This window comes from Sus scrofa, chromosome 6 (genome assembly GCF_054392235.1).
Source record: "Sus scrofa isolate SSC_HxYL_T2T_F1_AM1 chromosome 6, Sscrofa_HxYL_maternal_Yorkshire_Landrace_v2.0, whole genome shotgun sequence".
NCBI classification, from domain to species: Eukaryota; Metazoa; Chordata; class Mammalia; order Artiodactyla; family Suidae; genus Sus; species Sus scrofa.
Genome location: NC_139388.1, coordinates 123565315 through 123592074, shown reverse-complemented (window position 1 = coordinate 123592074; position 26760 = coordinate 123565315). Strand labels below are relative to the sequence as shown.

The 26760-nt window shown below is 43.7% G+C and overlaps 2 protein-coding genes and 1 long non-coding RNA gene across 6 annotated transcripts in view; 2 read left to right on the top strand and 1 right to left on the bottom strand.

Annotated features, from left to right (window-relative positions):
- Window positions 1–8908, top strand: part of ZSCAN30 (zinc finger and SCAN domain containing 30) — a 28034-nt gene extending 19126 nt beyond the window's left edge. For both annotated transcript variants that reach the window (XM_003127897.6, XM_084964467.1), the window contains exons 2-4: window positions 876–1386; window positions 1663–1801; window positions 5666–8908. In XM_003127897.6, the coding sequence (XP_003127945.3) occupies window positions 979–1386; window positions 1663–1801; window positions 5666–6597 (1479 nt within the window). In that variant the 5' untranslated portion in view covers window positions 876–978 and the 3' untranslated portion in view covers window positions 6598–8908. The remainder of the gene's footprint in view (window positions 1–875; window positions 1387–1662; window positions 1802–5665) is intronic.
- Window positions 8909–10331: 1423 nt separating this feature from the next.
- On the bottom strand, window positions 10332–20398 carry ZNF397 (zinc finger protein 397). 2 transcript variants are annotated; one of them, NM_001435415.1, is given in 4 exon segments: window positions 10332–14397; window positions 17729–17870; window positions 18144–18639; window positions 20324–20398. In NM_001435415.1, coding segments are annotated over 3 exon segments (1605 nt in total). In that variant the 5' UTR covers window positions 18558–18639; window positions 20324–20398; the 3' UTR covers window positions 10332–13348.
- Window positions 20399–20512: 114 nt separating this feature from the next.
- The window catches only part of LOC102163786 (uncharacterized), a 97001-nt gene continuing 90753 nt past the window's right edge, over window positions 20513–26760 (top strand). For both annotated transcript variants that reach the window (XR_014807860.1, XR_304095.4), the window contains exons 1-2: window positions 20513–20724; window positions 24447–24533. This is a non-coding gene — a long non-coding RNA (uncharacterized LOC102163786). The remainder of the gene's footprint in view (window positions 20725–24446; window positions 24534–26760) is intronic.

Sequence of the window (26760 nt, the reverse complement as noted above, 5' to 3'; positions counted from 1 at the left end):
GTTCCTTAACCACTGTGCCATGACGGGAACTCCAACCTTCATTCTTAATTTATAGTATCAACCAAGATTGTCCTGGGCACTAACCCAATCTGAAATTTAAAAAAATCAAAAAATAAAAGCAAGCACTTTAGAGTTGGGCTACCTTAGGTTCATGTCTTGACTTTGTTGCATACCAGTTTGGGACCTTGGGCAAATTATTTAACTTTCAGGAACCTCAGTTTTCTCATCTGTAAAATGGGGATTATAATACATACATACTAGGGTTATTTACAAGCCCCAATCAAATTGTATTTGTGAAATTCCTGGCCCATAGTAGGTGTTTATTAAGTGCAAATTCCCTCCCATCGCTTACTAGAAAGAGCTAAATACTCTGGTTGCAGAGCACAGTTTTGCTGCTTATTGGCTGTGTGTCTTTGGTCCCCTTATTATTCTCAGTAGCCTCATGTGGAAAATGGGCATAATTATGATTGTCTTTATGGAATTATTAGGGAAATCATAGAAAATTTATGTTAAGTATCTAGCTAGTGCTTAGCATCTAGTAGGTGCTCAATAATTTGGTGATTATTATTCTGAAAAGTAATAATATACTACAGTGTTCTTCCTGCTTTCCGTGATCTATAAGCACTATTTATTATCCCTAGTATTGTCCGTAGTATTGTTACCAAAAGTTTAATTGATTTCAGTGATACTTAAATTTTCTGTTTCACGTCCTGAGAAAATCCTGAATTGTCTATGAATATATCATTTGTACAGAAACTCCCTTTTAGTCAGTTTTCTTTACAGCGCTACACTCCAATGCACCTGGTCTTCAAACACCTGAATTTATATTCCAAACACATTTTTGCCCCATGTAACATTATCATTGTCCATCCCAGGAGCTCCCTGGAGAATTGAAATTGAGAAAGAATCTCTCAGACACAGAATTCCATCCCCTCCCTGCTTCAACTGGGCAGCCTCTTCAGACTCCCTCTACCCAGAATGGCAGGAAAGTCTGGAGCTTTGGCCTACCATACTCCAAAAGAACAAGAAGGACTCATAATTGTGAAGGTTGAAGAAGAAAATTATGTCTGGGGGCAGGACCTTGGCCTTCCAGGAAATGCCTATAGCCAGGATGCCTTCCGCCAGCGGTTCAGGCAGTTTGGTTACTCTGACTCTGCGGGGCCCCGGGAGGCTCTGAGCCGTCTCCGAGAACTTTGCTGCCTGTGGCTGAGGCCGGAGGTGCACAGCAAGGAGCAGATCCTGGAGCTGCTGGTGCTGGAGCAGTTCTTGGCTATCCTGCCGGAGGAGCTGCAAACCTGGCTTCTAGAAAATAGACCAGAGAGTGGAGAGGAAGCTGTGGTGATGCTGGAGGAGCTGGAGAAAGAGCTTGATGAACCAAGGCAACAGGTAAGTAGGTGTTTTTATTTGTTTGTTTTACCAATGGTAAGTTAAAATGGGGGAGCCATTCTGAGTGGCCTTTGGCTTGGCTACCAAAGAATTATAAAATTTTTGTCTTTTGGGTTATCATTTATCCACTGGGATAAAGTCATCAGGGCTTTTAGTCTTGTTCTCTATATAATCATCTGAATGAGTTTCTGACTCTGGCTGTGCTGCCCTGTTATTCTAGAGTTTTTCCTCTTATATGTCCACAGAGTCATAGTGTTGGTACTTGATTACTCCTAGGACACAGCTCATGCCCAAGGAATGATCTGGAAGGAAATGACATCTGTAGGAGCACTGAAGTCACTGAGTGTCCAGCTCCAGCCCTTGGAGAACCAGCACAAGAGTGAGACTCAGGAACCCCAGGCTTTCTCTGAGAGAGGTGAGGAGCCACAGTTCATTTGGGGCTGAGTGTGGGGGAGGTCACTTGTGCCTGCCATTGAGTTATGTGAAAAGGCCCCTTTGCCTAGAATTATTCTTTCATTGGCTCTGCCTAGAATCTGAAATTCCAATATCATTTCTAATCTGGGGTTAAGAACTAAGGTTGCTAATAAAATTCTCTAATATTTTCTGTAACATTCAAAGATCAGTATTCCACTTTTTTTGCTTTTGTTTTTTGGGTTTTTTTGGTCCATGGCATATGGAAGTTCCCAGGCTAGGGGTTGAATCGGAGCTGCAGCTGCCGGCCTGAGCCACAGCTGCAGCAATTTAGGATCCGAGCCTTGTCTGTGACCTGTACCACAGCTCACAGCTTGCTAACACTGAGCCACAACGGGAACTCCCTAGTTTTTTTTTTAATATTATGCTCCTACTGGCAAGGCAGTCCCTAAGATGGAGATGAATAATGTATCAACAACAGTAACTCAAACAGGGAAAGTTTAATCTTAAGAATTATTAACCAGGATTAATTACCAATTAGCTTTTAATTAGTAAAACCCATAAAGTACACATCAATAACACATACAGGGAGTCTCTAAGGTTGAGGCAGAGTGCTCAAGAAAGGAACAGATCTGCAAGAAGGTGCCGTGTCTGCCCCCCACGCCCAGTCAGAGCTGAGATCCAGATCTTATTGGAGAGGGCATGCTGGATAGAGATGTTCACTGAAGTGCTTGCTGGCACACGTGCTGGGAAACTGCTCTTTGGGGTGTGAAGGGAAGCCATTCATGGGTGGGGGGAAGAGTGTGTGTGCTGATGGGCAGCATTCACTGAGAAGCCACCCTCCGGGGTGCCAGGAGCCCCCCTCGGGAGGTGCCGTGACAGAACCTGCTGGAAAGCCACCCTCGGTGATGGTGCCTCTGAAACTGATTGGCATTGCCGGGTGCCCCACACCTGCAGGGACAAACAGAGCACAGCAGAGCCAGGAAGAAAAGCCCCTTCCTCCTCCAGTCCTTTTGGCCTCCCTACTGTTAAAGCTCACATCATGTCAGCTGACCAGGAAGAAGTATATCACAGGCAGGGCATTGAAGGGTGGATTTGAACCTGACCAAAAGGGCTTTGATTATGTTATTGGCAAATTCATTCCTATGGGCAGCAGATACATCATGTTTTATTAACTTGTTCTCATTAAGCTTTTGTTACCCCTAACTACCATTCTGATTTCATCTTTAACAAGCAATCTTATTAAATTCCCATGAAGCTTAGCTATAATAAAAAAGTGCATTAGTCTCTTCTGGTCTGTGTGACAGTTACATTACTCATTAATTCTTATTATGGTTTTATTGCTCAGTTTCATGGGCTTGGCTAATGAGAGTTAACCCAAGAGGTAAATCTGTTCATTGTATGATGATAAAGTTAGGTTTATGAGGCCATAAGGCCAAGGGCCACATCTTGGACCTTGGCAATTCATCAAAGGAATCTATGCATCTGTACACTGAGTTCTTCTGGGAAACTCCCTCCCAGCCTTCTTCCCCACATCATAAGCTAAGTGAGCCCACTGTATCTTCTGCATCAAGCAGAAACTACATTAAAATGGATTTTTAAAAATTATCTCTTAAAGTAAGTAAATGTATAAGTCAGTGAGAGTAGATTATTTCTATTTCCTTCTTTTAAGGAGTTGAGGAACAGAGTGTATGCTATAGTTTTTAAAGTCTTTTGGGGGCTCTTATTGATATTTGTTGTGGACTAAGTTAGATCCCCCCCAAGTTTCTGGGTTGAAGCCCTAGCCCCCAATACCTCAGAATGTATTTGAGATAGGGCCTTTAAAGAGGTAAATAAGTTAAAATGGGATTGCTAGGATGGGTCCTAATCCAATATGGCTGGTGTCCTTTTAAGAAGAGGAGATTGGGACATAACACAAATTGAGGGACAACCATATAATGACACAGTGGGAAGCCAAGGCAAGCTAGACCTCAAACAAAACCAAACCTGCCAACACCTTGATCTTGGACTTCCATCCTCTCAGAATTATGAGAAAATAAATACTAAGCCACCTAGAATATGGTATTTTGTTAGCGGCAAGCAGACCAGCAAGCTAATACAGTGTTAAACTCCTTCTCTGTGTCCATATGAACTACTTCCAGCTTTCATTTAATTCCATTTTATTTGTTTAGCAAAGTCCTTATATAACATCACCTGTACTTGAAGATAATGAATACACTGCCCTTTGACTTTAACTAAGCATAGCATCTCACTGCCTCTGATTCCATCTGTGTCCCATCTCTCCAGCCATTGTAGCTCATTTCCCTGGGCATGCTTCAGTTTCCCCATGTTCATTTGAAGTACAGAGATGAAAAATAAAATTAAAAAATGAAATAGGGAGTTCCTGTTGTGGCTAGTATCCACAAGGATTCGGGTTCGATCCCTGGTGTTGCTCAGTGGGTTAAGGATCCAGCGTTGCCGTGAGCTGTGGTGTAGGTTGCAGGTGCAGTTTGGATCTTGTGTTGTAGCTGTGGCATAGGCTGGCAGCTGTCACTCCAATTTGACTCCTAGCCTGGGAACTTTACATATGCTATGGGTGCTGCCCTAAAAAGCGCACACACACACACACACACAATTAAATTAAATTTAAAAAATTAAGTACTCTCTAATGAAGATCTGGTTAATTTAAAATATAAGGTAGATTACCTGCCTCCCGAAAACTCTTGTTTGTTTCATTCTATATCTTTTTATTTGTTTGCTCCTTCACAGTGGTATTATATTGTTGACTCAGTCAACCCATGGCCACAGTGATTCTATCTTTCAGCCTTTCTTGGCCTCAGTAAAATTTCCTCATCCTCCATTTATGCCTGATTCCAAAGTATATGGTATTGAATAGCCTTTACTGGATTCCTTATACATCTCATTATGCTGACTTCTTTTTTCTTGAGGGTGTTAGCTCCACCTCTAAAGAATTAATTGGGATCATTTCACATTTTTTCAGTAGGTCATAAGGTTTACATCATTGGAGGGATTCACCTTGATAGGATTGTAGACTTTGGGGAGGATGAAAGTAACTTAACATTTCTTCAGATTTTCCCCACTCAAGATAATTCAAGTTACCTCAGCCATCATCGAGTAGCCTCCTATTATGAGCTGCTGGAAATCTAGACATGAGAAGGGCATGTTATGTGAGAGTTGAAGGTTTGGCACCAGTCACATTTGCTTCTTGTTTCCATCCACCTTCCTTAGCCACTTATATACACACAAGGGAACATATAAGACTCCCACCTGACCCTAGAAGAAGTCAAGAACTCACAATATTCCTTTTCTTATGCTCTGCATGTCATAGTCTATTTGCTTAAATCCTTTGATCAACTTAGAACCTACCAGAATCTGCAGTTTACCCTTGCACTACCTACCTCTGTCCAATTCTGACTCCTAAAGCATTTCCTAATTGTATCTTCTGCTCTCCTATTTTTCTAAAAGCACTACTGATTCAAGACTCTTAGACAGCTTTCTTAATCCTTATTACTCCTTATCACCTCTTTTCCTTTTCCTTATTGCCCAAATAAAAACACATCTTCTCGTCTAACCCAGGACTGTCTCCTAGCTTCCTGGCCTCTCACTGCTATTCCTGTTTATCACCATCTACTTGATTGTCTTTTCCTGTTCACTATTCCTCCTTTCCAATTACTCTCTGAGGGTGCCACCTCTCACTATCCCAGGCCACTTATCTATATTCTAGATTGGGAAGCTAGTTTTTAAGAGTTTTATTCCTAATAGGTAAATACCTATTTCATTTGGTTTATTTTTCTCTTCCTGCTATAAAATGTTCTTTTCTTCCGACATGGGGAGTAAATGACACTCGCATTCTTATTCACATTTTTAGATGGCAATCTGGTGGCTGACAAAGTATTGAAAGCGAAGCAAGACATTATTGAATGTGGCTCGTCAGCAGCCATGATGGCCCCCGGACAACGCCCTGGGGAGACTCCTTCAGGACAGACAGTTGGAGAAGCTTTGGGAGGTCTGGATGACTTTGATAAACCAAAAGGAAGTGCTGCAGGGAACAAAGTGAGTCAACTCCCTTTCCAGGAAAGGCATTTTAGCCTGCCAAGCTTCAACAAGAATGTCTTCACAGAAGAGCATGTCCTGGAACATGATGGAAATGAAAGAAGTCTCAGTCTGAACTCAAATATCATAGTGCAACCGAGAATTCACACTGGGGGAAAGCTCTACCAGTGCTTTGACTGTGGGAAAGCCTTTTGCCAGAGCTCAAAGCTGATTAGACATCAGAGAATTCATACTGGAGAGAGACCTTACACTTGCAAAGAATGTGGCAAAGCCTTTAGTTTGAGCTCAGACCTTGTTAGACATCAGAGAATTCATAGCGGTGAAAAACCCTATGAATGCTGCGAGTGTGGTAAAGCTTTCAGGGGCAGCTCAGAGCTTGTCAGGCATCGGAGAATTCACACTGGAGAGAAACCTTATGAATGTGGTGAATGTGGGAGAGCTTTCAGCCGGAGCTCAGCCCTTATTCAGCATAAGAAAATTCACACTGGAGACAAAGGCTATGAATGTATTGAATGTGGTAAGGCTTTTGGTAGAAGCTCTATCCTTATTGAACATCAGAGAATTCACACTGGTGAGAAACCTTATGAATGTAATGAATGTGGAAAATCCTTCAATCAGAGCTCAGCCCTTACTCAACACCAGAGAATCCACACTGGGGAAAAGCCTTATGAGTGTAGTGAATGTAGGAAAACATTTAGGCATAGATCAGGCCTCATGCAGCATCAGAGAACTCACACCAGAGTTTAACTCTGAGGGTAAGAGTTGTACAATTGTGAAATACTAGAACTTCACTTTGGGGGTAAAACTCCACGAAAGATAGAGATTTCCTGAGAGCAGAATTCCTGTCCTTTCAGTGCAATTAATTATTGTAAGAGTAGGTCCACACGAAGGTGTTGCTGAAGTGTTGAATGAGTACCTTCACAGTAAATCCAGGATTGGGGGAGAGATCCTGAGAGGGCTCCTTATACGATGGGCTAAGAGGTAGTGATGCCCCTAATGGCAAGGATCCCTGCCCAGCAAGAGCATCTGTGCATTTGGGAGGTGGAGGCACATGCTGAGAGTTATTCGGTCCTTTGAAATGTTGATTCATGCCCTGGATCAGTTTAGTAGTACCTGGGGAATGTTAGCTCATTCTGCTCCCTTTTCTGTTCTCTCTTCAGCCCTGAGCTTCCTGTGGGGTCAGTTGAAGTCTGCTTATTTATTGAGTACCTGCTGCATGTTAGCCATCAGGGACAGTCAGGCCATTGCTTTCCCAGAATTAAGAGCTAATGGGTGGGAGTTCCCGTCGTGGCTCAGTGGTTAACAAATCCGACTAGGAACCATGAGGTAGCAGGTTTGATCCCTGGCCTGGCTCAGTTGGTTAGGGATCTGGCGTTGCCTTGAGCTGTGATGTAGGTCGCAGACATGGCTTGGATCCCTCGTTGCTGTGGCTCTGGCATAGGCCAGCAGCTATAGTTCCAATTGGACCCCTAGCCTGGGAACCTCCATATGCCGTGGGAGCGGCCCTAGAAAAGGCAAAAAAAAAAAAAAAAAAAAAGAGATAATGGGAGGAGTTCCCCTCATGGCTTAGAGGTAACAAATCCAACTAGGATCCATGAGGACATGGGTTCAACCCTGGCCTTGCTCAGTGGGTTAAAGGATCTGGCATGGCTGAGAGCTGTGGTATAGGTCACAGACGTGGCTCAGACCTGGCATTGCCGTGGCTCTGGCGCAGGCTGGTGGCCTCAGTTCCAAATCGGCTTCTAGCCTGGGAACTTCCATATGCTGCAGGTGCAGCCAAAAAAGCAAAAAAAAAAAAAAAAAAAAAAAGTTATGGGATATATATTTACAGTTAATTACAGTAAAGGGTGATCAGTGATCTGGCAGGATAAATCCAAGATTCTGTTCAGATGCATGGCAAGAATACCTAGCCTGGTCCACGAATCCTGGATGTGATGAAATCTCAGGTGAGACATAAAAGGTGGGTAGAGGTAGCCAGATCAAGGCAAGAATGAAGAGAAGAACCTCACAGGCAGAGGTCAGAGCATGTGCAATGGCACGAAGAGAGGACCTAGAGATGTACACCCCTTTCTCTGGACCCTTCTTTCTGGCAGGAATTTGTTCTTGTAGCCCGTGGGTCAGAAGCCAGCACAAGTGTTGGTTCCTCTCTTCCTATTTAGTCACTGGGTTGGGTGGCCTGTCCCGGCTCCTTGAACTGCTCAGGAGAATTAGCCTGGTGGAAGACTTTGCTGTATTGATAGAAAAAGGCATGTTTGTACACCAGTGAAAGAATACATATTGGAGGCTAGAGGGACAGTAGGGACACAAGTGCTTGTGTCCTATGACCCTGGGGCCCAGGAAATGGGAAGCTGACAGGAACACAGGAATAGGCGGTCTGCCTTTCTTGGCTCCACTAGTCCTCATTCCCTGTTCCCTCCCCTCGTCACCAGGCTCACAGATGCTGACCTATTGGAGGGCAGTGACTGGTGAATTATCCCTCAGATTCCTCAGAACTCTACTTCTCTCATTTTTATCTTGGCAGTTTTAATTAACCCACAATTAATTGCTGAGGGCGAATAATACCTAAGAAAGTTTTATGAGTCCTTTTCTAAGATGTCCTGATTTCCCTTCCTGATACTGTCACTTCTGAAGAAGATGTGATCCAAGCTGTTATAATAGGGAGGTGAAATTGGGGGGATGATCCAAAGGTTGTGGAATTATTAAGTGAGGTCAGAAGTCTAAAAAAGATCCTTCAAATGGATAGAGCACTGCCTTTTCCTATAGGTGACAATCAAATGATTTCATATTTTTAATACTGTTTAACTGATTGTGAATCAATTGTAAATGTTGATAGTGCAGAAAATGAGAAATTATCCGTCACCCACAGTCCACCATTCATAGAAACATTGTTATCATTTGGAGTACTTTTACTCCCCCCCCCCAGTTTTTTTGGGGGGGTAAAAATATTGTTTGGTAAATCATTTTTATTCAGTGCTTTTAATGTTTATACTTGAGTAAATATTTCAACCTCTTAGTATAGTATGGAATTCAGATGTCTTATAATAAAATTTGATTTTTAGGTTTTGCTTTGAAATTATTCATTCAGGGACAGGGAGCACAATACTGCCAGTGGAGATGTGCTGGGGGGTGGGGGAGGAGTTGTGGGGGAAGGCAGGAAATTGTGGTCTTAGTTTTGATTCCCAGACCAAAACATGCCTGGAAATGACAGCTAGTCCCTGAGGCTGAAGTTCACCAGGCGAAGTCACAAACTGAGAGGACATCTGGGGCTGCGTCGCGGTTGAAGGAACATGGGAAAGCAAATAGCCTCTATAAACACACACGCATTCTGTGTCCACCAGAATTAGGATGCTCTTCTGCCCGCTGCCGCCATGGGAGAGGAGTCTGGAGAATGCCATGCCATCCCCTCATCTCTCAGCAGATCCTTAACAGAAATACATGTGCAGGAAAAACCCATGACCCTTTGGATCTGCCATCATTTGGCCTGCCAACAAGACAGCTGTGAACCATGCAGTTACTGAGTAGCAATGTCTGGCCCATCAGAAAGCAGGGAGTGGGGCTGCCTACCCAGCTCATCCCTCCTCTTGACTTTGCAGAAATGCTCTCCAGGTCAATTCCTTCTGCATGGAAATGACTGCCAATCCTTGCTCTGAGGGTTCACTTTATAGGGCAAGAGAAGCAAAGTTGTTCACAGGGGAGCTTGGAGAGGCCAAGGTCAGACTTGTTTAAATTTCCTTCCCGTCCTCTCAGCTGGACAGTATTAACCGTAGCTGGTGGAAGTGAGGAGGGAGGAGGGGAGAGGTAGGAAACTGATGTTACGCCCTTCACCTAAACTCCACATCTTTCTAAATCCGTGAATCTGCGCAGGACCCACTTAAGGTAAACACTGGACTACCTCTATACCAAGAGAAATGAGAGGGCTCTGAGCAAAAGCAGAGAGATGGATTACTTTTCCTCCAGCAAGGCTGATGAAGGTAAAAGCAATCAACTTACATTGGTGCCCCCTTCATTTCATAAACAGAAAGTTGAAGCTTTAACTGTACTTTGGCACCTTTAAACTGAGGGTCCCAGAGTTGTGAGGTGACTTGCTTATGGCTGCAGAATTCATAGAAAAGCACCAACGAAGACAAGGTCTTCACCTCAAGGCCATTTGCTTTTCTCAATGATACATTTCCATGCAAATAACTTACATTTGCACAGAATTTATAACTTGCAGACTTTTGTACACTAGTGAAATGGGTACATTTGCCATCGTTATTTACCAGTGAGGATCAGTTAACGAGTTAGCTAACCTCTTAGGACTCGGAAGACCCAAAGAAACTATAGACATGCTTTTCTTGATTATTTCTCAGCTATCCTGGGCTTCCATTCCTTCTTTAACCTTTTTTCTCTAACTTTAGAAGTTTTAGATATCTATTGTAGCAAAAGCTGGAAGACCCAAACACAAGAAAAAGTTAAATCACCTATAAGCCAGACATAACCAGTATCTTAAGATTATATATATTTCCAATGTTTTTAATGCATAAATATATTTTTACAAGAATCAAATTGTACATATTGTCTTACATTTTTACTTAAGATATGCTTTGTCATTTCTTTTAATATTAATACACTTTTAACAGCTTTTAAGACTTTTATACATTCATGATGGTTTTTGAAGCATATATTTCCAGGTAGATTTTAAAGTCAAAAGGAAATGTTGGAGTTCCTGTCGTGGTGCAGTGGTGAACGAATCCAACTAGGAATCTTGAGGTTGTGGGGTCAATCCCTGGCCTTCCTCAGTGGGTTAAGGATCCGGCATTGCCGTGAGCTGTGGTGTAGGTCGCAGACGCGGCTCGGATCCCACGTTGCTGTGGCTCTGGCGTAGGCCGGCGGCTACAGCTCCGATTAGACCCCTAGCCCGGGAACCTCCATATGCCGCGGGAGTGGCCCTAGAAAAGGAAAAAAGACAAAAAAAAAAAAAAAAAAAAAAAAAAAGTCAAAAGAAAATGCTTAAGGCTTCTGGTACTGATTGCCAGAGACAGCATCTACTCACATCTCACCAGCAGCATTACAGTCCCAAATGCCCTGAATCACTGCTAGTTTTATGAGGGGGAAAAAAGTGCCATCTCAACTCTTGCTTTAATATAGTTTCAATTCTAGCATGGCTAAAATTGTCCATTGGCATTTATTCTTTTGTGATTTGCCTATTTAAGTACTATTTTTTTCTATTGGAACTTTTTCCATGGGGAGATAATATAATTGAGTAGTGGCTCCACAGATGCATTCTCGACTCCTACTGCCTAGGTTCAAAGTCTGACCTCACCACTTTGTAGCAGTATGACCTCGAGTAAGCCATGAATGACCCTAAGCTTCATTTTCTCATCGGCAAAACATGGGGTGAGAAATAATACATATACACAAATCCCTTTGCAAGTGCTTATTGTTTCTTATCAATATAAGTAAGAACTCTATATGAAGAATACTCCCTTTTATATGTTGTATCAACTCCTACTTAACATTCTACCCTTTTCAGTTCTGGTCTTCCTCTGTGGAAGAGGAGCATGAGTTGAATAGCTTTACTGTGTTTGGTTACATTTTATTTATCCCTTTTTTCATATTCTCTTTCCAAGCATGGGCATTAGCCGTCCTGCCATTCTTACTGGTTAGTATTGTGTGTGCCCCAATAGAAGCATTACTTCTATCCTCATGAAAACTCTTCTTTTCCTATGCACAGGATTTTAGATTCCCACAGGTTTAGATTCTATGCGCAGGTCTGTATTTTTGGTAAGGTCGGTTTTAACTCCGATCTGGTAGGTATTTTAGATAATGTCTTTCCGTTGCTGGATAACCTATACACTTTTCTGCGTGGCACTAAGAAGCACAAGTCTAAGGATACTTTTCCTGCTGGGTTCTTCAGAAGTGGGTAGTCTCTGGATGGACATGACTGTTATTGTTGTCACTTCCCTTTAGCATGGTCTTTAACAAAATTCACCAGACTATGAAATACTGTGATATAAGACAAAACTGAATAAATGTGAGGTGCTGGGAGAGTAACAGAGCCAGCAACAGACAAATATTTTTTAGCACCTGCACCCAAGAGAGTGCACTGGGAACTGTGGGGGGCACCATTCCAGAAACAAATGACATGGCAGCCATAGCAGCTTCTGACCCAGAGCCTTGGGAGTTAGGAGGAAGCTGACAGTAGCTCTGATCAAGTCCTAAGAACCAAAGAAGCCATTACGTCTGGGTCAGAGAGATATGGAACACTAAGATTCTTGACCTCTAGTCTGGGCCCTTTCTGGCCCACCCCCACCCCTGCCCCACACATGGAAGGTCTAGCCTACAAACTGGACAAGGAAACTACATGACAACCCTTACCCTGGGGTCACACAAATTAAGACAAAGCTCCTCACCACCCCATGTTCCAAGGACTCCAGGTTTTACCTATTAACAAACTTCTCCACTGGCTCGTCTTACTACAGTGAAGTGTAGTAAATAAGATTCTGACTACATGCATGTTCTCTTATAGACATAAATCCACTTCAGAACATCAGCAGGAATTCAAGGCTGTGCACAATGGCCTTTTGTTTGGGGGGGGGGGGTGTTGTGCCCATGGCACATGGAAGTTTCTGGGCCAGGAATTGAACCTGAGCCACAGCAGCAATAGGAGCCGATGCAGTGACAACGCTGGATCCTTAATCTGCTGTGCCATAAAGAACTCCAAGCAGCCTTTTCCTTTCAATTTCTCAGATGTGCCAGACTTCCTTTCTGGCCTGCCTACCTTCTTGGCTGATTCCTACTCATCTTGCATGTCATTTTTCTCAGAAGCTTTTCCTGAGCCAAGGTTGGGTCAGGTATGCCTTAATGCCACATAGCACAGATCCTACCACACCGCCATTGCCTGTTTGCCTTGGTCATGGTCACTAAACTGTAGCGATCGTCTTACCTTCCACCGTAGCCCTAGCACCAGGCACAAAGCAGCCCCTCAATCACCACTGGGTCAATTAATTTGTAGTCTTTCTTATCATGACCTCATTTCTGACCTGCCTTGGGCTCAGTAAGTCATTGATGAAACTGTTTCCCCCCGTCTTGCTGCCGTCACTGTTCTTAACTGGTCTGCACTGCATTCCTGAGACAAAACGTCCCTCACACTCTCCACACCATCCCCCAAACCTGGCACGCCGCTAATCAGATGCAGTGACAGAACCTGGGTTGCTGTGCCCTCTTTGTGACAATGAAAATGAGGTTTCAGTGTTATGTCCCCATCTTTCCTGTTTCCTGAGTATTCCCACTGATAAGAGAGAAGCTGGAAGCAATGATTCTTCCATCTGGTGTTCCGATTAGTGACAGGAAAAGCTTAGGGGACGTGCCTTAGTACTGGAAAGCACTGTATCAAGTTAGACTGACTCAAGACCGAGTACTTTACAACCACCTCCATGGAGTCTTACTCCAAAGTAAATTAAACCCATTTGACTGACAAAGATAGAAGCCTGACTCAAGTATTTACAATGTTCACAAGTCACTTTACAGTGTGGACTCTCTGATGGCGCAGGAGGACAGATCTGTGCCTGAAGGCCTTCCCACACTCGTTACATATGTAAGCTTCATCCCCAGAATGGATTCTCTGATGCTGAACAAGGGCTGAGCTCCTTTTGAAGGTTTTGCCGCATTCATTACACTGATAGGGTTCCTCTCCACTATGAATTCTCTGATGTCTGATGAGGTTTGAACTCAGACTGAAGGCTTTTCCACACTCATTACATTCATAGGGTTTCTCTCCACTATGAATTCTCTGATGGGTTATCAGCTCTGAGCTCTGCCGGAAAGCTTTTCCACACTCGTTACATTCATAAGGTCTCTCTCCGGTATGAATTCGCTGGTGTCTAATAAGCTTTGAGCTTTGGCTAAAGGTTTTTCCGCACTCATTACACTCATAGGGTTTCTCACCCGTGTGGATTCTTTGATGGATGATGAGATAAGAACTTTGACTGAATGCTTTGCCACATTCATTACATTTACAAGCTTTCTCACCGGTATGGATTTTCCGATGTCTGATGAGGGCTGAGCTCTGGTTGAAGGCCTTCCCGCATTCACTACATTCATACGCTTTCTCGCCACTATGAATTCTCTGATGAATAATGAGGTAGGACCTCAAACTAAAGGCCTTCCCACACTGGTTGCATTTATAGGGCTTTTCTCCAGTATGGGTTCTCTGGTGTTGTGTCAGAGATGAATGCTGTTTGAAGCTGTGCCCACACACATCACACGTGTAAGGTCTCTCTTCTGAGGGAACTTTCTGACAGGTTACAGAGTTCGTACTTAGAATCAAGCTTCTTTGAGGCTCATGATGATCCCTGTTTCCTAGAGCTTTGTGTGTGAAGATGACTTGACTAAAACCGGTCCCCTGGGAAGGGCATTGCCTTAATTTCTGCCCTGCAGCACTTCCTTGCGGCCACTCTAAGATACTTTCATGTTCACTAACTCTTCCAAAGGAAGGTTCCTGGGAAGGCCTCTGAGATTTCTCTTTTGAAATGTCCTTCTTTGTTGCTGATTCCTTGTGTTTACAATCTGAAATGATAATAGCAAAAAAAAATTTTTCTTTCTTTCCTTTTGTTTTGCTTTTTGGGGCTGCATGTGGAGGTTCCCAGGCTAGGGGTCAAAATGGAGCTGTAGCTGCTGGCCTACGCCACAACCACAGCAACGCCAGATCCGAGCCACATCTGAGACCTACACCACAGCTCATGGCAATGCCAAGATCCTTAACCCGCTGAGCGAGGCTGGAGATTGAACCTACATCCTCATGGATACTAGTCAGATTCATCTCCACTGAGCCACAACCGGAACTCCCAAAAAACATTTCTGAGAGAAAATAGATGCTTTACCCACAATTTATAGTTGCCTGCATCTATCTTTTTTTTTTTTTTTTCTTTTTAGAGCTGTACCTGCGGCACATGGAAGTACCCCTGGCCCAGGAACTTCCATATGCCACAGGTGCATTGCCCCTCCCACCCCACCCCCCAAAAATTCAAATCTCTCTCATCTTTGTAAATTATGCTCCCTGCCTACATATCTCCCTTATGCAACCTCACTCCCACTCAGAGTAAGGCTTCTTCACATGGTTGTCTGTAATCTGGCTTCTGCCTTACCTGTGCACCCCTCACCCCCATAGGACTCTCAGCGAAATCACCTACTTCATAGCTTCTAAGTCCAATGGCTATTTTCTGGATCTTACTTAGTTGGCCTCTCTGTAGCATTGACATTGGGGACCACACCTTCCTTCAAGAGACATTCTCCTCCAAACACACTAGCCTGATTTCTGTGGCTGTTCTTTCTTGGATTCAAGGTCAGTAACTTGAACCTGAGTTCCTCCAGATTTGGTCTTGAGCTCTCACGTATCCTCACTCTGCTAGCTCTCTACCTCCTAAGTATCAATTGTTACTTACGAGCTAATGTCTCCCCAGATCCCCAGTTCTATTCCAGTTCTATTAGGCTCTGGACTCTCATATTGAATGCTCATTCGCCATGTTACTAGTTAACACTTGAGGAGCACCAGAATGCCCCACACTAAACATCATTAGATGTATTTTTTACATTATGTTTTCCCATTTATACGAACAGCACCACCATTAATCAAGCTGTTTGAGACTGACACCTGTGTTATCACCCTCAACTCCATGTTTATACTGACCAGTTACTGCAATGCAATTTCAATGCTGATGAAGAGGAGCCAGCCATGATCTGCCCCACTGCTCACAATCTTGAATTCTTCACTGTGGCCACTGGAATCACAACTGTCTCTTAACAGGACTCTACTCCCACCTTCCTCAAATCCATTCTCTGCTCTGCAGCTAAGTTCTGAAACCCAAGTCCAATCATGTCATTCCCTTGTCTCAAACCCTTCAACTGTCTCCTCCCGCACTGTACAAATGAATGAGGATCACAGACATGGTGTCACAACCTGGATCCCCTGGGTTTCTCTCGTTTCTCTCTCACCACCTCTCCCCTAGGCACTGTCTATTCAGGTTAAATTGCCTACATTTCCCATAATACATTGTATTCTCTCACCTTCAGGACTTTGCAGCCTTTGCTTATGTTATACTGTAATATGGGAAATATATATTTGGCCTTCATCTCCAGTTCCTGGGACAGAGCTTTTAAAATCCCTGCAATTTCCTCTGTGGTAGAAACAGAGGATACTAGAATTTATGCAAATGAGTTGACTTTCAGAGGATGGGGGCTGGTTGCCAAAGGAACCAACCATTTGATTGGAGGGTTAGACTCTCAGCCCCACCCTCTGACCTCCATGGAGAGGGGCTGGAGATTGAGTTAATCGATAATGGCTAATGATTTAATTAATCATGCCTACCCAATGAAACCTCCCTAAAAACCTTAAACAAAGGCATTCATGGAATTCCCATCGTGGCTCAGCAGGTTAGGAACCCAACTAATATCCATGAGGATGTGGGTTCAATCCCTGGCCTTGATCAGTGGGTTAAGTATCCAGCATTGCCTTGAGCTGTGGTGTCGGTTGCAGAAGTGGCTTGGATCTGGTGTTGCTGTGGCTGTGGTATAGGCTAGCAGCTGCAGCTCCAATTTGACCCCTAGCCTGGGAACTTTCATATGCCACAGGTGTGGATCTAAAAAAAAGCAAAAAGAAAAAAAAGCAGGGGTTCAAAGAGTTTGAGGAATGGTAAATGCACCCAGGAGAGTGGCACACCTGAAACTGCAAAGAGACAGAGGCTCTTGTACTTAGGACCCTTTTGGACCTTGCTCTACGTACCTCTTCATCTGGCTGTTCACTGGTATCCTTTATAATGAACCAGTCATGGTAGGTAAGGTGTTTCCCTGATTTCTGTGAGCCACTATAGCAAACTATGGGGGGGAGGGGTTATGGAAGTTCCAATTTGCAGCCAAATAGGACAGAAATGTGGGTAATTTGGGGACTTGTGACATGTGATTGGCACCTGATGAGGGGGACAGTCTTTTTTTTTTTTTGTCTTTTTTTGCTATTTCTTTGGGCTGCTCCCACGGCATATGGAGGTTCCCAGGCTAGGGGTCAAATCGGAGCTGTAGCCACCGGCCTACAACAGAGCCACAGCAACGCGGGATCTGAGCCATGTCTGCAACCTACACCGCTGCTCACGGCAACGCCGGATCGTTAACCCACTGAGCAAGGGCAGGGACCGAACCCGCAACCTCATGGTTCCTAGTCGGATTCGTTAACCACTTCGCCACGACGGGAACTCCAGGGGACAGTCTTTTGAGCCTGAACCTGTGGGGTCTGCACTGGTTCGAGGGAGTTAGTGTCAGAGTTGCTTAATGGGAGGGAAAGCCCCCATATCCAGTGTCAGAAGTGTTGTGAGTAGAGAAGCAGTTTTTCCTTTTAGCTTGGGAAATGCCTCCTCCCACTTGTTTACCTGGCTTTCTTCTCATAGTTCAGGTCTTAGCTTAGTTGTCTCTCCCTCCAGGAATACTTCTTAACCCTCTAAGGTTGATTTAGGTGCCTTTGTATATGTGCCCTCACTGTACTCAGTATCTACTTCTACTCTATAATTGACTACCCTACACTGTATTATGACTGCCTTTGTGCTTGTCCATCACCCCATCTAGAGCTGAAATTGCTTGAAGACAGTGACCCAGTGCCTACTGTATGCAGACATGTATTAGCACCCTACTAAGTTCTGTGATGAAGCAGTAAGTGAACAAATGACAGGGAGACTGACACAAGGAAGGCTAACTGCAATTCACCAGGGCTGCTGAATATAGAGCTGCAAAAGTGAGCACCTCCACTCCAGAATACATGTGAGGCTCACATATGGCATGCCATAAAATGCAGTTAATTATGTAAACGGAGGACCAGAAGCGGGTAACAGTTCCCAGGTGAGTTGCTATTTCTTACCACTTTGTGGGGAAAGGCAAGGTTCCCGCGGTTTCAGCTGTGTCTTTAAAGGCTGGAGTTGGATGTCTGTTAAGTCCTGGGATGGTCCAAGACATGGCATATCCTTCCATGGCACTGCTGGTCCCTGGGGACTAGCTGGGACCTGAAATCAGTAAAATATGGTTAGCTTTGTGAGGAAATCCCTAGGGAAGATGCTTAGTACTAATTTCCAAGAGGTCTATAAAGACATCTCCAGGGATGAAGGACAGGGACAAAAGAACTATATAAGGGCAGAAACAGTTATGGCCCTTGTAGTCACTTCGGGGTTATGATTCAGTAAAGACAAACAAATTCTTATCCCATTCTGCTGCTGATGCCACATGCTCCAGTCTGTAAACTCCTTTTCCCAGAATACATCACATCTCCCCGTTCCCACCTGCTGCCCTGGATCATCAAATTCCCTCTCCAAATCCTCCAACAGAGTGACAGCTTCCTCGCCACTTTTTGGACTATGTTGCTGAACCCAGATCTGCAGCTCCTCAGGCAGGATGCTCAGGAACTGCTCCAGCACCAGCAGCTCCAGGATCTGCTCCTTCGTGTGCACCTCTGGTCTCAGCCACTGATAGCAAAGCTCCTGGAGTCGGCCCAGGGCCTCCCGGGGCCCAGGCGTCTCCTGGTAGCAAAACTTTCTGAATTGCTGGCGAAACAGTTCTTGGCAGGATCGGGTACTCCCATTCTGCTTAAATTTCTGGCCCCACGAAAGGCTTTCTTCTACTTTTACTAGTATGAGCTCTTGTTCCTGAGGATTCTGAGGTACTGGGGTTGAAACTGCTCTGGATTCCACAGCCATTCTGGGCTGAAACAGTTTAGCAGAAAGCTCACTACCAACTGGGTATTGTACTTCAGAGTCTCTTGGAATAATCTCTTCTTTCCTGAAGGATATAAAAGCACTGTTACAGTAATGAAAAAAAAAATCTAAGAACTTACAATAATAAAGATCAGTCAAGGGAGTAATATATTGAAAGGCATCAGGAATGAGACTTTAAATAAGTAATAATCAAGTGACAAATGTGAAAAATCACTCACCTCATCGGTCCAATTTTGCAGAATTCCTACCATATTTATACTATGAGAAGTTATATTTTAGAGGCAAAAGAATATATATATACACACACACATACTCCCACCCCCAAGGGCATATGGTGTTCCCAGGCCAGGGATCAGATCCAAGCCAAAGTTGAGACCAATGCTGCAGCTGTAGCAACACTAAATCCTTAACCCACTGTGTGGGCCAGGGATCAAACCCGCATCCCAGCACTCCAGAGAGGCTGCTGATCCCATTGTGCCACAGTGGGAACTCCAAGAATGCAATATTAACATGAATCACATGTTGGGAAATTTCCTTTTCAATTCCTTTTCAGTTCTGAATGCATAAAGGAGAATAATCTGTCAAACTTGCCAAATTCCTTTTCATTTTTATATTTTTTTTGTCTTTTTAGGGCTGAACATATGGCATATGGAGGTTCCCAGGCAAGGGGTCCCCTACACCAGAGCCACAGCAACACCAGATCCGACCCGAGTCTGCGACCTACACCACAGTTTATGGCAACACCAGATCCTTAACCCACTGAACCCAAAACCTCATGGTTCCTAGTCGGATTCGTTTATGCTACGCCACGATGGGAACTCCTGAACTCCTTTTTAAATAAAGTATAGGCCTCACACTTCCATGGGTAACGGTATCAATTTTGTTAAAATTGATTTTTAGTTACCTTCTACCTAAGCAAATAATACTGCTTTTCATTTAAAGCTGTAATAAAATTTTTTTTAAAAATCTGTATTACACATGAGTAGATTTAAATAAAAACGTTGTTGGGCATTTGCCATTTGATCAAATTTAGTATTTAATGCATTTTTCCAACAAACAATGAGGCACTGAGGCTCTGTCCTGAGCTGGGTATTAGAACACAAAGGTTTTTGTTTGTGAAGGTATTTGCTTGGGTCTACCAAGAAATTAACCAAGAAGTTTTTGTTAAATGCTTACCATGTTCTCAAAAACATGTCAGATATTACAGAGACACAAAAGCAAAAAGGTTAATCACAACTCTCAAAAAGCTTAGGATATACGGTGGTAAAAATTTTAAAAAGTGAAATATGGCAAAAGTAATTGTGTTTTAAATTTTGTAATATAGATCGAACATGATCTGATTTTTGGATGGGAGAATATTGACTGAAGGGTATGCCCTTGAATGAACAGGACAGATCCGCACAATTTAACCCTAACACTACAGTTAGCTTTAGAGATCTGATTATTTAGCTGATAAATCTGTGGTTTATTAACCAGCCCTGCCGCGCTAGCCCTTCTATTTCTACATCCCGGTAAAGTCACAGCAACTGGCGAAGTGAAGAGGGAAAAACTGCCCTTTCCGCAGGAAAGCAGGGTCTTGAGTGTTGGCCTCCTATGAGCTCCCAGGAGGCTCAAGAGACGCTGCCCGGAAAAGGTGCCGAGACCCGGGGATGAGCAGGCCGAAGAGCGGGGCTTCTCCACCCGGCGCCCGCCGGCCCGGCCGCGTGCCTTCCCCCCACCCCCTCCGTCTCGGGTCCCGCGTCCCTCACCGCGAAGCAGAGGAGCGGCCAGGGAGCAAGCCCCGGACCTGCAGAGGCGAGCGACAAAGACCGGAAGTGCGCCCCGGCAGCCTTCCGCTCGCCCGCCCTCCTGAGGTCCGTCCGTCCCCGCCCCATGCTCAGAGGCAGCCAATCAGCGCGTTGACTCCGCCCTTCCCACCGCCTTCCCCAGGTGGCCGTGGTCCCGCCGAGCGTCGACGCCGAGGCAAGAGTGAGCTAGCAGCTGGGGTTTCTTTAGGAGGCCGTCACACCCAGAGGGCACCTCTGTTCGGCCGCCTCTTACCCTAGCTTTCTTTCACCGCCACCCGCCCGCCGTACTTGGTGTCTTCTCACTTCTGAGTCATTTCACCTCCAATTTTTCAGAAAAGATTTCGGATTTTCCTGTAATTCCTGTGAGTTTGCAGTACTTAACGACAGAAGTAGATGCGTGGATGAAGGGACTGAACAAAAAGTAGAAACCGCTTATATTGCTCTTCCGTGGGCCTATTTGAACCTTACAACGCTCGTGCTGTAGCTATAACATACCCATTTTACAGACGTAGACACTGCCCAAAGTCAAGCAGCTCGTGCCCAGAGATGCCAAAATTGTAGTTCAGGGACACCCTGGGATTTCAGACTTTGTGCCTCTAACCAGGGTTTTCCCATTTTTCACTGAGGCTAGCGCACTTTGTCTTAGTGTTTAAATTTTTATTTGGCCATTCAGTAGCTTTAAAAATGATGCCTCTTGTTGGTTTAACTTGCATTTCCTTTAAGTTAGGGAGCTTGAGGTTATATTTCCCTCATGTTTATGGACCATTTATGGTTCTTCAAGGAAATGGCGTTTCCCATGTTTAAAATTGAGTTGTTACTATTTTTCTTTTGTATTTGCAAGAATTTTTTACTTGCTAAGGATATGGACTCTTCATTTGTTACAAATATTTTCCCGTTTTTGTATTGTAAATGTTAGTAGAAGGTGACACAGAAATTCTCCTTTGTGAGCTAAGACAAAACACATTATTATTATTATTCATTAGCATTCAGAGTAGCTCACTAATTCTTAACTGTTGTGAACAGACTATAGCAATTTTACCAAACAAGAGAACAAATAATACTACCTTGTGTTTCAGCTGTTGCTGCCTAACAAACCACTGCAGTACTTAATGACTAAAAACAGCAGGTGTGTTTTATTGCTCACAGGTCTGTGCTCTGGGATTCAGGCAGGGCTTAGCAGAGATGGCTAGCCATGCTTTCTGAGGTGCCGACTGCTTAACTTGATCAGAACTGGAAGGTGCAAGATGGTGTCTCACATTGTTGTGGACTTGGTGCTGCCTTTTGGCTGGAGTAACTCGATCGTCCTCCATAAAGCTTCTCGCCATGTAATCTCTAATCATTCAGGAGTTAGCCTAGGCTTTCTTACAGGGTCCTGGTTCCTTCCTTCCTTCCTCTCTTTCTTTCATGGCCACACCTGTGGCTGATGGAATTTCCCAGGCTAGGGATCAAATTGGAGCTGCAGCTGCCAGCCTACACCACAGCCACAGCAATGCCAGAGCCAAGCCACACCTGCAATCTACACTGCAGCTCACCGCAATGCCAGATCCTTTAACCCACTGAGTAAGGCCAGGGATGGAACACACATCCTCATGGACACCAGTCAGCTCTTAACCTGCTGAACCACAATGAGAACTCCTTGGGTCCTGGTTTCCAACACAGTGAAGGAGGAGGGGAAGAGGCTTGTTCTCTTAGGACCTGGGACCGGAACTGGCATTATATTACTTCTGTATTCTGTTGGCAGGACTAGACTCATGGAGGGAAGGGTATTGAAATAGACTCCACTTTTTAATTGGAAGAGCAGCTTCAACGTAGGCAACTGAGGCCGTTATTATTGCATTCAGTCTACCACACCTTGTTATATTGAGAAGCTTACTGTTCAGGAATGGAACTGTTGAGAGAGAAGAAATGCTCTCAATTGCAGTAATAGAAAACCTTACTAAATGTCCTTAATGTTTAAGCCTTTTTACTACCTAACAGCTACATGCATGGAAGTAAGGTCATCCCAGGATTGGTTAATTTAATGGCTTGACAAGAACCCAGGTCCCTTTCCTCTTTTTGCTCCTCCACCTTTAAGTATGTTGACTTTTCTTCCAGTCTGCCAGTCTGGCTTCCTTCATGGTCCTAAATGTCTGTCTTAGCTCCAGATTACAGATGATATCCAGAGGCAGGAAGAGGGAACACCCTTATATTCTGGCTCTTTTTTAGACTAAGGAAATTCCCTCCACCCAATAGGTTTTCCATGGTATCTCATTAGTTAGAATTGCTTCACTATCTGTGTCTATCGCTAACAAGGGGTAAGGGGTGAGGCCTCCATGGTAGGCTTGGCCAGTTGAGATTTATATTCCAGGCTAGCCTCTTCTGAAAGACACAGGTGATCTGGGGAGGGTAAACAAAATTATAGTTATGTTAAAAAGACAGAAAAAGGGGATAGATAGTATGCAATAGTAGCATCTATTTCAATAGATTACAGGTAATAGGTCTATATTGGTAAGAAAGTGAGACACTAGGGAAAAAAATTTAAGTTCCTATCATTCCTTATAAGATGGGACAGATATTTAAAATATAAACAAGTTACTTAATTGCAAGAAGTACAGACTCGAGATTTATAGCAAATTTCTAGGACTTGGTTTAAATTCCCAGTGGGATAGCAACTGATTACTTCTAATTTTTTATTTTTTTTAGTATATTTGATTTACAATGTTGTGCCAATTTCTGCTGTACAGTAAAGTGACTCAATTTTTTATGTATATATATATACACACACACATGTATACGCATACATGTACACACACAGAAACACACATACACATCTGTTGTTTTTTTGTTTTTTTTTCACATCCCTTTTCTTATATTATCTTCCATCATGGTTTGTCGCAAGAGATTGGATATAGTTCTCTGTGCTATACAGTAGGACCTCATTGCTTATCCATTCTATTTTTTATTTTTATATTTTTGGTTTTTTAGGGCCATACCTGTGGCATATGGAAGTTCCCAGGCTAGGGGTCAAATCGGAGCTGTAGCTGCCAGGCTACACTACAGCCACGGCAATGTGGAATCTGAGCCACGTCTGCAGTGTACATCTCAGCTCATGGTAATGCAAGATCCTTAACCCACTGAGCAAGGCCATGGATCAAACCCTCATCCTCACGGAGGCTAGTTGGTTCATTATATTGAGCCATGATGGAAACAACTGCTTATCCTTTCTAAGTGTAATAGTTTGCATCTATTAACCCCAACCTCCCAGTCCATCCCACTCCCCTCTCTTTGGCAACCACAAGTCTGGTCTCTATATCTGTGAGTCTGTTTCTGTTTTGTAGATAGGTTCATTTGTGCCATATTTTATTTATTTATTTGCTTTTAAGAGCTGCACTAGCAGCACATGGAAGTTCCCAAGCTAGGGGTTGAATAGGAACTGCAGCTGCCAAGCCTGTGCCACAGCCTTAGCAATGCCAGATCTGAGCTGCATCTGTGACCTACACCACAGCTCACAGCAACGCTGGACCCTTCACCAGCTAAGCAAGGCCAGGGATCGAACCCACAACCTCATGGTTCCTAGTCAGATTCGTTTCCACTGCACCACTAGGGGAACTCCCCATTTGTGCCATATTTTCTCTTTCTGACTTACTTAGTATGATAATCTCTAGCTGCATCCATGTTGCTGCAAATGGCATTATTTTGTTCTTTTTTATGGCTGAGTAGCAACGGATTACTTTTATGAATCACCGATTTCTGAGCGTTCCTGTTGTGGTTCAGCAGGTTAAGAACCTGATATAGTGTCCACGAGGATGTGGGTTCGATCCCTGGCCTTTCTCAGTGGGTTAAGGATCCAGTGCTGTCGCAAGCTGCGGTGTAGTAGGTCACAGATGTGGCTCAGATCCAGTGTGGCTGTGGCATAGGCTGGCAGCTGCAGCTCCCATTCAACCCCTAGCTTGGGAACTTCCATGTGCCATGCAGGTGCAGCTGTAAAAAGAAAAAAAAAAAAGAGTCAATAATTTCCACTTATGTGGTATCTTAGTCCATTTTGCTATAACAAAAATACTATAGACTCAATGACTTATAAACAACATAAATTTATTTCTTGCAGTTTTGGAGGTTGGGAAGTTATGATTGAGACACCAATGGATTCCTTGTCTGGTGAGAACACACCTACTCGTCCATAAACTGGTAATTGGTGAGTAAGGCTATTCATTCATTCAGTGAAGTCCAACTGCTTGAATTATGTATCATTTAACAGTGCTGTACTTCATGGTCTTCATTACGTGAGATAAACTCAACTGTAAACCACTATTCAATTATAAAGATAGAAAAAATGGTTCCTGATGCTTAAAGGAAAGTACATCATTCCTTCATTCAGCAAATATCATTGAACATTAGTACCTGTGAAATACTGGAAAGAAAATTGAGAGATTCAGATGAAGCAAAAGCTTCTGTTGCTGAAATATCAGCTAGCTCTGTACACCAATGCTAAACGGAAATGTGGAGACAGCATTGGAGGAAACAGAAAGTAGCTTTAATTGCCAGGCAAGGAGGGAACACAGTAGGCTAATGCCTTAAGGACTGTATCCCCCCTAGAGAGGGTAGTGAGGAGTCTTAATAGTGTCCAAAGAGTAGGGCATGATCAGTCCACGGACATTTTCCTGATTGGTTGGTGGTGAGGTCACTGGGAATCAGCATCATCAATCTTCAGATTCCAACATGTCTGGGGTCTACATACTTGTAGGCAGCATACAGTTAACTTCTTCCCTCCAGTAGGGGCTTCAGCATCTGCAAAACAGCTCCAAGAATATGACTCAGAATATTATCTATAGTCCTTGAAGAAGGACTAAATTTCCTTGACTTTGTTGAATGGTTAAACTATCATTATTTTGTCTTGTCTGTTTTCCTTTTTCTCTGTATTTTCTCACTTCTCTGATTAAATTGATTCTTTGACTAAAGTTTTCCTATAGACAAAAGGCAGGCAGAGGACGTGAGTGGGGGTCTCTTCTGGGAAGACCTTACAGGGTCCTGCTTGGTTACACCTCCTTACTTCATTTACACCTATAACTCCTAGAGTATAAACTCCATGAGGGCAGGGGTTTTGTTTTTCCATTGTTCTCTCTCCAGTGTGACTAGCATGTGAATATACAAGAGAGGATATTGGAACTTGCAAAGTAATTAAATGAGGTTTTTGGACTAAGGTGGCTTTAATGCCTTGGCAGCCTATGTAAGCAAACCAAAATCTAAGCCAGAGTTGATTCCTATGAATGCCTCAAGGTTAAGAAACCGAAACTGAAGGACAGCTAATCACAAATAGCCAACTGGGCTTTCTCAAATCAAGCCATCACTTATGCTGTAGTCAATTAGAGGATTTCCTTGCTTTGCTTCAGTGTCTGCTCTATAGAGCCTTTGCTGTAGCGCCTGCTGGTGAAGTGCTCCTAACTCTTTTCAGTTTGGCTCTGCCTGATTTGCTTTGAGGTTTGCTCAGATAACTTCATGATTTTCATGAGCCTCATTTTACCTTTGAACAGTGCCAAAACTAGTGATAGTAAGTAATTGAAGGATTCAAAGAAGTAGAGTATTCAGAAAGGAGAATTTTGAATCATACTTAAACCATTTATTTTAACCTAAGATTTATTTTAATAAGTTATTTATTTATTCAATTTTGTTTTTGCTTTTTAGGGCTGCACTCTCAGCGTATGGAGGGTCCCAGGCTAGGGGTCGAGTCGGAGTTGTAACTGCCAGCCTATGACACAGCCATAGCAATGTGGGATCAGAGCTGGATCTGCGACCTATACCACAGCTCAGGGCAATGCCAGATCCCCAAGCCACTGAGGGAAGTCAGGGATCAAACCTGCATCCTTATGGATAGTAGTTGGCTTGTTTCTACTACACCACAGTGGGAACTTCCTATTTTATTTTATTTTATTTTATTTTATTTTTTTTGTCTTTTGTCTTTTTTGTTGTTGTTTTTGTTGTTGCTATTTCTTGGGCCACTCCCACGGCATATGGAGGTTCCCAGGCTAGGGGTTGAATCGGAGCTGTAGCCACCGGCCTACGCCAGAGCCACAGCAACGCAGGATCCGAGCCGCGTCTGCAACCTACACCACAGCTCACGGCAACGCCGGATCGTTAACCCACTGAGCAAGGGCAGGGATTGAACCCGCAACCTCATGGTTCCTAGTCGGATTCGTTAACCACTGCACCACGACAGGAACTCCGGAACTTCCTATTTTAATGAGGTTTTGACAGACAACTGTCTTTGAAAGAAGAGTTTATTAAAAAAAAAAAAGAAGAAGAAAAAGAGTTTATTAATTATTTCCCAGAGGACAGGAGGCAGCACATGCCACAGGGGGCCATATAGGGTCATTCACAGGGAGAAGTAGAGACAGAGCTGGGGCTAAACCTTTATTATAGTGCTG